At 56.5% G+C, this 12052-nt stretch overlaps 1 protein-coding gene across 5 annotated transcripts in view; it reads left to right on the plus strand.

Annotated features, from left to right (window-relative positions):
- The window catches only part of GDPD5 (glycerophosphodiester phosphodiesterase domain containing 5), a 93670-nt gene that overhangs the window by 46776 nt on the left and 34842 nt on the right, over nucleotides 1-12052 (plus strand). For all 5 annotated transcript variants that reach the window (XR_008615408.1, XM_028477335.1, XM_055078790.1 and 2 more), the window contains exon 3: nucleotides 42-218. Coding sequence is in view for 4 of the 5 variants with exons in the window: in XM_028477335.1 (XP_028333136.1) it covers nucleotides 102-218 (117 nt within the window). In the remaining variant the exon portion in view is untranslated. The remainder of the gene's footprint in view (nucleotides 1-41; nucleotides 219-12052) is intronic.

A 12052-nucleotide genomic window follows, 5' to 3' on the forward strand; every position in this document is an offset into this window, starting at 1 on the left:
CACCCCTCCCCTGCCTCACAGTACTTTGTTTCCTCCCCCAGGACCAGCCGGGGGCCTCCATGGGCGCCTGAGGGCAGGGCGCCAGGGCCGCGGGCACGAGCATGGTGAGACACCAGCCCCTGCAGTACTATGAGCCGCAGCTCTGCCTCTCCTGCCTCACGGGCATCTACGGCTGCCGCTGGAAGCGCTACCAGCGCTCTCACGATGACACCACACCGGTGAGCTGTGCTGGGATGGGGCCAAAGGACCCAGGGAGCCCCAGGGCCTGGGGGAGGGGTCTCAGCTCTGACACCCTGCTGTGTGTCTCTGGACAGGCCAATGCCCTTTCTGGGTTTCAGTTTCTCCTTCTGTAAAATGGGCCTATGGAAATTCCTGAATCTACCTGACTAGGTGGGCAAGGAACATGGGTGTAGCCAATTGTTGACTCCCCTCTGACAGTGTGGGGTGTGGGCTGCTCTTGAGGTCTGGGCAGGGAGGGCTGCTCCAAGAGGGTGGAGTCCCCCAAGGTGAGCAGAAGTTCTCAGCTTCCTGGCAGATCCTGATGGGCAGGTAAGCAGACGGGTGGCTCTTCAAGGGGAGGGTGAAGAGCTGGGCCAGGCCATCCTGGAGCCTGGGAGCTGGCAGGGCCATGGCCTGGCACCAGGGCCCAGTCACCTGAGCCACAAGCCTGCCAGGGCTGGCAGCAGGTGCTCAGCTGGATAAAGAAAGCCTCCCTTAGTGTCCGGCTCCCCAAGCCAAACCCCACGCCACACTTCCGTCCCTGGGGCACCATCAGCCAGTGGATCTAGTTTCTTCTCTGAAGGAACCCATTCGGAGGGAACGGAGAGAGAGATAAATGGTGTTTATCTAAAAGCTTTGCTGCCTGGAAAACAACTTTCTCCTCCCTCCTGCTTGTCTGAACCAAGAGGCCAGCGTCCAAATTCAGCCAGCCCCAAAACAGGCTGGAGTGGCCAGGGGCGGAGGTCAGAGGCCAAGCATCACCAGACTATCTGGATGTGGAGGTTGGGGAAGCTTGTCCACCTCCCTGCCCTCTTTCTCTGCCTGTGCTGGTAGGGACAGAGGGACAGAGCACTCGACTGAGTCAGGAGCCTGTTCTCATGACCCCCAATTGATAAGAATCAGGTACCACCTGTGGGTACCTGGCCTGATTCATTGCCGTGTACCCACTCTAGCACACAGGAGGCAACATACCCAACTGAGGCAAGGGAGAGGAGGGGCCTGCCCAGGGCAGCCTGTCCGTCCTATGTGCTGTGCTCCGAGCTCCATTCTCCCCTGAGACAGTGGAAGGAAGTCAGCAGGGCCTCCATGTGTCAGGAGGGCAGGAGCTTGCAGTCCTCTGGCACCCAGGTGTCTGTGTGCTGGGCGCTGAGCTGAGCACTGACACGTGGCCACCCCTGTTGCTCCCAAGCCCGTGAGCTAGATGTCATCGCCACCGCTTCACATGCGGAAACAGAAGCCAAGGACGTCCGTGACCAGGACAAGGTCACGCAGCTAGAGAGGGGCAGAGCTCGGATCTGGCCCTGCATGGTGTCCAGCGCTCTTGGTGGGGGTGGGATGGGAAGACAGCTGAGGCTGAGGAAGGGAGGAGAAGGATGGCTGAGGTCCCAAGCAGGAAGCCCTTGGACGTCGGAAGAGACACTGGAGGAAGGCGGATCTCTCCCAGGGCACCTCACACCTCTTGGTGGGCCCAGGGCCAGCCAGTCCCAGGCTGTGGAGTCAGGAAGTGATGGGTCTTGGCTGTGGCCCGCCCAGGGCCCAGGCTGGAGGAAGTGGTGGGCTGAGGCCAGTTTTGAGTTGACTGGGAGCCCAAGCGGTGTAGGCTCTGCAAATGCCAAGGCCTGAGGTGCCAGGTATGGGGCAATGGCTGGAGGCTGCAGGCCACAAGGCTGGGAGAGGCTGGGAGAGGGGAGAGGGTTTTGCAGCAACTCTGGGTGGCAGGGCCTCTGCAGAAAGGGCTGAGCTCACCTCAGGCAACCCCTACCTCCCAGCTGAGGATGAGCGGGCGGCCCACCCCGGCCCTTAACTCAGCTCCACTCCTGCTTCCCCTCCCACTTCCTGGGTTCCAGCCTCCGCAGGCTCACCCTTCTCTCCCTGGCTCTCCTCTCTTCTCTTTTCTCTCCCCAGTCCCTCCCCAGACACCTGGGCCAGAACCATGATGGGGGCTGGGCTCCTGGCCTGACACAGTGAAGGCAACAGCAATCTGGTGTCTCAAAGTCAGGGCTGGTGCCGAGAAGCTGCTCTGTAAATTTTGCTGAACAAATAGAGGCCCAGAGTGAGCTCTGGGAGCGCAGGTTGGGGAGTGAAAGGAGAGCCCCTCGGGCCTGGAGGGTGGAGGAGAGGCCTCGGCCAGGGGGAGCGGGCCCAGCTTTGGGCCTGTGCCTTTCCTCATCCCCACCTTCCCCTCCTCCTTTGGGCATCCCCTTACCCTTCCACCCCCCATGCCCGCACCAGGCACTGCCTCCCTTCAGGACCTCTTGGGCGAGCCTCTTGTGTCTCCCAAGCCAGGGAAGCCTAGGGTCAAGTTCTTCAGTGAAGCTGAACCTCTCTGGGCCTCTTCTCTGCAGTGAGGTGACACACAGGTGGTGAGTCACAAGAAGCACTCATCCTCAGGCTGGGAATGAAGTGTGAGAGTAACAGTTAATGTTTATTGAGCACCTGTAGTATGCAGGGAGCTTATGGCTTACAGGCATTGCCCTGTTGATTGTTCTAACACCCTGTTGGGGCATATTTAATTGTTATACCCTGTTTATGTATGGGGAAATCAAGGCTTGAAGCCCCGTCCGTGATAGATTTGCAGCAAGAGCGTCAGGAAGTTGGAGGCTGCTGGGAAGACAGGCGGGTTTTAAGTCTGGGTGTGTTTATGTATTTATTTATTTTAAATTAATTAATTAATTTTGGGGGCGGCATTGGGTCTTCGTTGCTGCGCGCTGGCTTTCTCTCGTTGTGGTGAGCCGGGGCTACTCTTCGTTGTGGTGCATGGGCTTCTCGTTGCGGTGGCTTCTCTTGTTGCGGAACATGGGCTCTAGGTGTGTGGGCTTCAGTAGTTGTGGCACGTGGGCTCAGTAGTTGTGGCTCACGGGCTCTAGAGCGCAGGCTCAGTAGTTGCGGCGCACGGGCTTAGTTGCTCCGCGGCATGTGGGATCTTCCCAGGCCAGGGCTGAAACCCGTGTCCCCAGCATTGGCAGGCAGATTCTTAACCACTGAGCCACCAGGGAAGCCCCAAGTCTGGGTGTGTTTAAAGGAGAGCTTACAAGGAGAAGAAAGGCAGGACGGGGAGGAGGACTTGGGGAGTTGCCTGACAGAGAGAAAGAGCAGGGACCAGGAGCATTTGGGACAAGTTGGGGGATGGCTTGAATGCCAGGCTAGGCACCCTCAGTGCTTCCCTGGTTAAGAGCTGGCCCCGCGGTACTGGATGGGGATCCTGGGGAGGGAAGAGGGGTGCAGGGGGCCTGGGAAGGAGCCCCCGCCCCGCTGCTCTCCATCCAGGCTGGCCTCCTTCCTTCCTGCCCCTCCCCGCCCCTCACATTCCCATCTCCTCCAACCCTCTGCTCACACTGTCCCCTCCCCCCAGGACACACACTTGACAAATAAGGAAACAGGAAACTGAGGACCAGAGAGATGAAATGACGTCCTCTTCTGCCCCCCAACACCGAGGGAGTGGAGGAGCCTGGCAGCAGAAGGCTGGCTCACTCGACAGCTAGGAAGGGGAAGCAAAAGCTTTTTATAACTGGGGATAATTAATTGGTTGTTGTCTGTGACTCATTACTCTAATATTGCCAATTAAGGATGGGGTAGGACAGAAGGCAGCTCTCAGGCCATCCCCACAGGGGCCCCTGAAGACTCTGCATCTGTGGAAGGCAGCACAGTGTCAAAACCAGCTTCTTTGTAGCAAGAGGGATATAGGTCAGATGCCTGGAGAAACTTCCAGCCCGAGACACTGAAGGAGACAGTCAACTCTCTTGCACTTCTAGAGTATGTTTGCCTTTTGAAGGGTGTTTTAAGCTTCTTTTGACCCCCTCTGTCTTATGGATGGGGCTCCAGGAAGAGGAAGTGATTTACTCAAGCCGAGGAGTTGAAGGCACGGCTTGCACTGCGCCTGCTTGCACCCCCAGTCCCGTGCCCTCTCCCCCGTTCCACACCAAACAGTCTTGTCTGGGATGCGTTGGTTACTTACTCAATCAACAAACTTGTCCTGATACCTGCCCTGGGTCCAGGGGTCACAGGTATATCAAACCTGGGTCCTCCCTCCCTTGAAGGGCTCCTAAGTGGGTGGGGAGCAGATCAGAACTGACATCCAGACCACCCAGGGTGATCACTGCCGGGGCCCAGGGACACCGCAGGCAGGAAAGCTTGCCTGAGCTGGTGTCAGAGAGAGTTAGCCCATCATGTCATGCCAGAGTGGGGAAGGCAGGGGAGCTGCATGTTACAAGAGTGTCTTGTGTTTGGGAACTGAAAGCAATTTGGCCCAGTGCAGCTCTGGTGTTAGGAGGGAGAGCGTGTGGCCAAGGGGACCTGAGCCAGAGGCTGTGCTGGGGAGCCTGCACTCCATCCTGGGAGGTGGGAGCCCAGTCGGACTCGGTCTGTGCAAGGACCACGCTGGTTCAATCACGGAGAGTGTGCTGAGGGGCCTTGAGTGGAGGCGGGGACAGCAGGGAGCTAGACAAGAAAGGCCAAGGCCTCAACTAGGGGGAGGGGTCTGCAAAGAAGTAGCAAACGGAGGGATTCTAGAGACACCTAGACGGTGCATTCAGCAGACTGGCTGCGGAAGAGAATTTTGATGATGCCTCCCGTCATCCTATGATTTCCACCTGGCTGGATGAGGCCATTCCTGGAGTCGGAAAAACCATGCTGTGCCCAGGGGGTGTGTGAGAGGCTGCGCGGTCTCAGGAGTGTCCAGGAATAGCGCAGTGGGGGCGGGTGGAACAGACAAAATAACGCCCCCCCCACCATTGCCTACCTCTTTCGATGGGAGCCCCTCCCACCATGGCAGGAAGACAGCTGCTGCTGGGAAATCCATCAGCACTCCGTCACCCTTCACCCTCCACACAGCCATCCCGGGATAACCTACCTCACCCGTTCACAGCACTGCCCTTCGCTCCGCTGTCCCCTCTGCCTGGAATGCCTTCTCTCTGGTCTCTGCCTCTCAAGGCTCATCGCAGATCTCTATTCCTCTAAGAAGTGTCCCCTTCAAACAAGAGTCAGGCCTCCTTCCCTGCCTCTCCCCTTCCCCTGGGCTCCCGCAGCAGTTTGAGCCTGGGCTGCCCATGTGGGTCGTGACTTCCTGTTTCTCCCGCTGGACCATGAGTGTGCTGAAGGCAGGGCCTGGCTCAGAGGAGGACCTCAGGCAAGGAGTGGGAGGATAACTGAGCGGGTAACTTGAAGAGCAAGTGAGGAAGCCAGAGAGGGTGGGGAGGCTGGATGCCCGATGAGCTCCCGGGTGAGCACCCCAAGGAGCATGGGGTGGTCTGGAGAGTAGGGGCGCATGCTGCATTCCAGTGCCCCCTGGCTGTGGCTGACTGGGAGGGGTGCTGACTCAGCCGAGGGACCTCCCAGGCCACCCTTGGAGGTGGGGTCAGGCTCTGCCAGTGGGAGGAGGAGGGGGTGAGTTTCCCAGCTGGCTCCCCACGTTCTTGTCCTATCAACACCACATGGGCCTGTGACAGGGCTATGGGGCAGGGAAGAGTGGATCTCGCTCAGGAATCAAGGTGGGCTCCCTGGAGGAAGCAGCCTTTGGAATGGGCTCCAGGGTGTGACTGGAGTCAGCCAGACGCACCTGGCCATTCCTGGCTAAGGGAGCTACGGCCTGAACTCTACCCTGCCTCCTCCAGTGACTTAGTGTGTGGCCTTAGACAAGGCCAGACCCTTTCTGGGCCTCAGCTTGCTGTGGGTGAGGTGGAGGTACAAACCCACGCCCCAAGGGTACAGTTAGGTAACAGATACCGATGTGTCTCACGTCCTGAACAGGACAGACCACTGTTCCAACTTGGGGAAAACGTGTCCTCCCTACACACTTTCAAAGGGATGGCTATTCCCTTCTCTGTTGCTCTGGGGGAAAGGGACCCAGCAGGTCAGAGAGGAGCCCTCTGAGCTTCAATTCTCCCACTTCTAAACTGGCGATGGTAAGAGACATTTTATCCTTATAAACCTTGCAGGTTTGCCATGAGGATAAGAAAATGGGAGATGATATTATTGCATCCATGAGAGAGAGGAGAGGCTGGCAGAAGTTGTTGCAGCACAGGGAGCTAAGGATTTATTGCTGTAATAAAGCCAGGCCGTCGCTGGCTTTCGGGAACCCCCGCACCCCACCTCCTCCTCTCTGAACGGCACTGAGGGGGCCGGGCGTGGTCATGCCACGCTCCAGGGAAGACGAATAAGCTCTTGTTCATGACCTCTGTGACCACCTTGAGTGTCTGCTTAGGGAACATGTATGGGTCGTCAGCAAGAGGCTGTGGCCACTCGCCACCCTGTGGCCGTGGCCGGGCCCCCTGCAGGGTGCTGGGATAATCCCTCCTAAGGGCCCCCAGCTCTTCTGCTTATGTCTCCCCAAGGGCTGATGCAAGCCACAGGGTGGTCGGGGAAGGACGGGGTGCTCCAGGCTGAGCCTGGCTTCATTCTCCTGCCTAATGAGCCACTCTGAGTGCACCCTGGCAGAAGCGAGGGCAGACAGAGGCCTAATTGCCCAGCTCCCTGTAGCCCAGAAAAATAAATCCAGCCTCTTAGGCTGTCAGGAGCTGGCTGGGGGGGTGGGGATTTTAATCCTTTTCCCTGCTCGGCCCTAATGCTGAGATCCATCTCAAACCTCCCTAGGCTGCCCCCTCCCCCAAATCTCCTGGGTCAGAGCCAGAGTAATCCTGCCAGGGCTGCCTAGCTCTCTCTTCTGGGAGCTCCACACACCGTTCCCAGCTGACATTCACCAGTCTCCCCGTTAGGAACTTGGCGAGGATGAAACAGGCAGATGATTGGAGGAGCCGGTGTGCCCGAGGTGCAGCCTGCAGGTGGACAGACTAGGCGGGGAGGCACCCCTTAATCGCTCTCTAGTCTCTGCAAGGCTGTGTGGTGCTGAGGGCACAGCTGGACTCTGGGGCCTCATAGCAGAGCCGGGACCCCAGGAGTGGCACACAGGGAGCTGAGCTCAGCCACGTGGAAGGAGCTGTGCCAGGCGGAGCCAGCACGCGGGGAAGGGCTGCCTTGGGACAGACTAGAAAACCTAGAAACAACCCACACACATCTGAGAGTGTGCTGTGTGGTAGACAATCATGGAAATCATTGCAAATATCACAAACCGTACAGGGACAGCTGAAGTATCCATCTGGTAAAAGTAAAATTAGATCCCTGTCTCTTACCTCAAATCAAAAGAAATTCCAGATGGATAAAATGTATTTTTTTCTTTTTTTAAGCTCCTTTTTTTCTGTTTAGGAAGCGCACATTTTTTGAGAAAATTCAAACAACTCGGAAAGATGTAAAGTAAAAAAAATTCTAATCTTCATGCTTTAGAGGAAAGGCTTTAAAACCTCTCTCCATACATGTATACACACATATGGAGCTATAGATAGATAGGTGGATTACAGATTCAAGTGTAAACAAAGAGAAATTATCAGAGTAAAATATGAGTTAAATATATAATCGTGGGCCGCCTTCCTTAAACACGATACCAAAGGCAAAAACCCATAAAGGAAAAGAGGGGTGGATTTGACTGTGTAAAAATTTAAATTTTTTAAACAAAAAGCATGAAAAACAAAATTAAAGTCAACTGATAAAATAAGAAAAAATAGACAATCTATTTGAAAGTTACTACTCTTACATAGAGAAAGCTTTTATAAACCCATAAGAAGCCAGTTGTCCCAAACAAAAGCTGCCAGGCTCTGTGCCTTTGCACCTTCCGCTCCCTCCCTCTGCCCTTACCTTGTCAGGTAAGCCCATTCCAGCAAGCCCATTCCTTTCAACTTTGCTGCAAGCATTTCCTCCTCCAGGAAGCCCTCCAGACGACCCCTTCCCCCATAACTGGCAGTGTGCTCCTTGGCAGCCCTTGGCTTGCCCCATTCGCCACACTCGTTTCTAGGATTGGCATTGCCTGCTGGCTGGTCAGTCTTCTGTGCAGGTTGCTCAGAGGAGAGTCCAAGCCTGATCTGTCTCCCAGTGTCCAGGGCTCAGAACGTGTGTAGAATGACTGGAAGAGTGGTGGCGCGGATGTGGAGGGGAGATGCTGGAATTTAGTTTGGTGTGGGGTATGAAGTAGGGGTCTAATTATATATTTTTTTACCAAATGGATGTCCAGATGGCCCAGTACCATCTGTTGAATTCTCCATCCTTTCTGTACTAATTTACCTGGTATTAATCCTGTGTCCATCCTTCCAGGCCATTCCCTGTCTTTGGGTCTCAGTTTCTCCAGTTCTTAATTGGACCTTTAAAGGATGAGGCAAGATGATCTCTGAAATCTTTTCTAACTCTGAAATTCCAAGGTTCCTGCCCTGGCACTGCCTGTGACTTGCTGTGTGACCTTAGGCAAGGCCTTGCCTCTCTGAGCCGGTTTCCTCCTTGGTCAGACAAGGATAATTACATGTCCTGCTTCTTGTTGCTTTGGGATAGTTGAAGAAGCTGGAGGCACCCAGAGCTGGGTGTGAACTCTGGCTCCATCATTATGTTTGCCCTTTGTGACCTTGGGCAGCTCACTTCCCCTCTCTGAGCCCTGGTTTCCAACAACTATTCCGTCTGCTTTGCAGAGCTGTGGAGAGGGCGAGATGTGAAGGAGCAGGTAGAGGGGTCTTAGGACTGCCCCACCCCCAACTCTGCGAAGTGCTCACATAGGGCTCTGTCCTCCATGGCCAGCGATGTGGGATCTTCTTCCTTCAGCTGTGCTGGCTCCTAGGACTGCAGCCTGCAGAGCTGGGCCTGACCTCTGCATCCCCCTGACCACGGCACCGACCCTGGGCTGGGAGGGGGTGATCTGCTTGGCTGTCTTCATCAGCTGGGGAAATGTGATGTAGAGCAGGGGGCGGGGAAGACTTGATCACTGTCTTCACATAATTAAAGGACTGTCAGACGCGAAATGATAATTATAGGAACGATCATGGATTTGGCAACGTACAGCTTACATCTGTAATCCCATTTGAGCCTGGCAGTCCTGTGAGGTAGAGGTGATGTCATCCTCACGAACAGAGGAGGAAGCTGAGGCTTGGGGTCCTGAGTGATTGGCCCGCAGCCATGCGGCTAGTGGTAGAGGGCGGGGAATGAAAATCCAGCTCTTGACTGTATTCCCCCACGCCCTGGTCATTTGACCCCCGTGTTCTTGCCCTTTTGCTGGACTTGTTCTCTGTGGTGTCAGAGAACCAGCTGCAGGGTGGCAGCCGAGGAGGCAGAAATCAGCTGCACCTCAGGCAGGGATGGAGGCAAGGACAACAACTTCTGACACCCTGCCGTTGCCAGATACTTCTGTCCAACACTGCCATCCCCATTTTACAGAGCAGGAAGCTGGCGCTCAGGGAGGATAAAGCAATGTCTTCTCCAAGGTCACCCATTTAGTAGGTGGCCAGTCACACCCAGTGTTCCTGGACTCCCAAACACAGCCTGCCTCTATCTGGCTGCTGTCTCAGAGGGAAGAATTTTCAGCCCAGAGGAGGGCCCGGCAGCACCCACAGGGAGAGTGCCCATCTCTGGAGCTGTGGGGGCAAAAGCAGGGCAAGCTCCTGTCCTGGAGGCCGCAGAGGCGGTCTCTGCCCCGGAGGACAGGCAGGGAACGGGAGTCCTGCGAGACAGCTCTGCCTCCGCCAGTGAACCGGAGGTCATGGTGGCACCAAGGGCAGGGAGGCGGCTCGCGCTCAGGGGCCGTCCTGACGCAGATTTCAGTCTCCAGGGTCAATTCGGGGGACCCATGGGAGGTGCTCCAGACTCCGGGGGGCCCCAGCAGTGTGAGCAGTGTCTGTGTGTGTTCTGGCCCAGGGCCACGGTCTGGGGTGGGCAGGGGCCCACAGCGGGCAGCACACGGCAGCAGCGGGGCCTCCGCCCACACGTCCTGTGCGGGGCTGGGGTTTGTGGCTGCAGTGCTCTGTGACCCCGTGAGCCCCAGCTGCTAATAGGCTCTCTCTCCACACACACACTCTCCTCTAAATGCAGAAGGCAGGGGGTGGGACAGAGACGAGAGGGGTGAGGAGAAGACGTGACAGCCAACAGGAGAAACTGGCACACGGTTGCCCGGTGTGGGGTGGAGGGTCTCGTCTTCCTGGAGGATGGGGGCAAGAGTGGGAGGAGACGGGATGGGGTCGGGCCTCTGGGATTCTCCGCCACAGTCACCCCTGTAACAGGGATGGAGCCCCCTGCCCCACCCGCAGCCAGGGCCCATCCCCTTCCCCAGCTGCTCTCAGCCCTTCTTCCTTGCGCCTTGACCGTCATCCTGCTCCCAGGCAGCTGCAAGACTGGAAGGAAGGGGCTGTGGTGTCACAATGGGAGCTCCTTCCCTTGGTTCCCTGGGGACCCCAGGCTTCGCCTGAGGATAAATCTGGGGTTGGATGATGTCCTTGTCCACTGGTGGCCCTGAGACCTCCCTGCGTCCCCACCACGTCCACACCTTCTTCTGTTCCTCACACCATGTCTGAGCACCGCCTTGTGATCCGAGGGATGTGGGCCCAAGGTGCACAGAGATGCCTCAGCCATCCCTGCCCTGAAGGAGTCCATAGCCCAGTGAACTGTCCCTTAGTGTGCACCTACTGTGTGCCGCTTGACGTATATCACCTCATTGAACATCAACCCTCCACAGTAGGGGGTGTTATTCCCATTTTATAGGTGAGGAAACTGAGGCTCAGAGGGGTTAAGTAACTCATCCAAGTGGCAGAGCCAGGTCTGTGTCCCTCTTGAGCCTGGGCTCTTTCCACCTCCACAATTCAGAATGTGATTGACAGTCAAGTTGATGGGTACCAAGAGTCTGTGCAGAAGCAGTTAAGAGAGGGAGGTCCTGGGACGTCCCTGGTGGTCCAGTGGTTAAGACTTCCACTTCCCCGCCGTACTTCCACCGCAGGGGGCGTGGGTTCGATCCCTGGTAGGGGAACTAAGATCCCACATACCATGCGGCATGGCCAAAAAAAAAAAAAGAAAGAAAGAAAAGAAAAAAGAAAACGAGGTCTTGGGAGCAGGAGGGATGGGAGAGCTTCCTGAAGGAGAAGAAGGCTTGGCCTAGGGTGTGGACTCCAGCAAGAGAGGATAAAGGACTCTCAGGGGGCCTAGCTGGGTCTGGGATTAACATGCCTGGGTCCCAGAGGGCAAGGGCGGGTTTTGTGAGAGCTGTTCGGGGCTGGTTCCTAAGGGGGCGGCAGAGGATTGCCTCCTGCCGGGGCACCTGCGTTCAACCCCACCTCCACTCCTCCCCGACTTGGTCACCTTGTATACGTTGCTCAATCTCTGACTCACCTCCACTCATCCGTATTGAGCCTCTGTGCAAATTAGCAAAGAGTGCCCCTTCCCCAGGGATCTTGACTGTTATCTGCTCGAAAACTGTCATGACAAATAAGGACATCAATGGTGACCATGATGTGAGTGGCACTTCTTAGTGTTGGCACTTCTTGCTCAGCCATATGTGGTGGCCCTTCTCTGAGTCTTGGTGTCTTTGTTTGCTCTGAGTTGGGGATAAATACCCAGGCATTGTACAGACTGTGGGAGGTGATGGAGGGCCAGTGGCTCCCCCATCCCTGCCAGCATGGCTGTGGCCTCACAGCCTGCATCTCTGGAGCAGGGCCAGGCTGGCTTGTTGGGGGGCGGAGCTGGCTCAGGCCCCTCTCCTGTAACACACCCTGACAAGGACCATTAGTGCCATTTGGAGCCTCTTTGTCAGTGGAGCTGCTCCCCAGGCCACTTCCTCCCCCAGTTCCTGGCCTTCCCTCCCCTTTCTTCCAGCCCCTGCCATTCAGTTTTTTCCTCTGATTGTTCTTAGAGTGACCTGCCCCCTCCATCCCTCCTGTGGATGGAGCCTCTTCATCCCCATGTACAGGCTCCCTGTGGCCATGGGACCTCTGGCTTTCAGCTCCCAGGACTTTCATCCCTGGGTGGCCCCCAGCCCCGGCTCATG

The sequence above is a fragment of the Physeter macrocephalus genome, chromosome 16 (genome assembly GCF_002837175.3).
Source record: "Physeter macrocephalus isolate SW-GA chromosome 16, ASM283717v5, whole genome shotgun sequence".
Lineage (NCBI taxonomy): Eukaryota > Metazoa > Chordata > Mammalia > Artiodactyla > Physeteridae > Physeter > Physeter macrocephalus.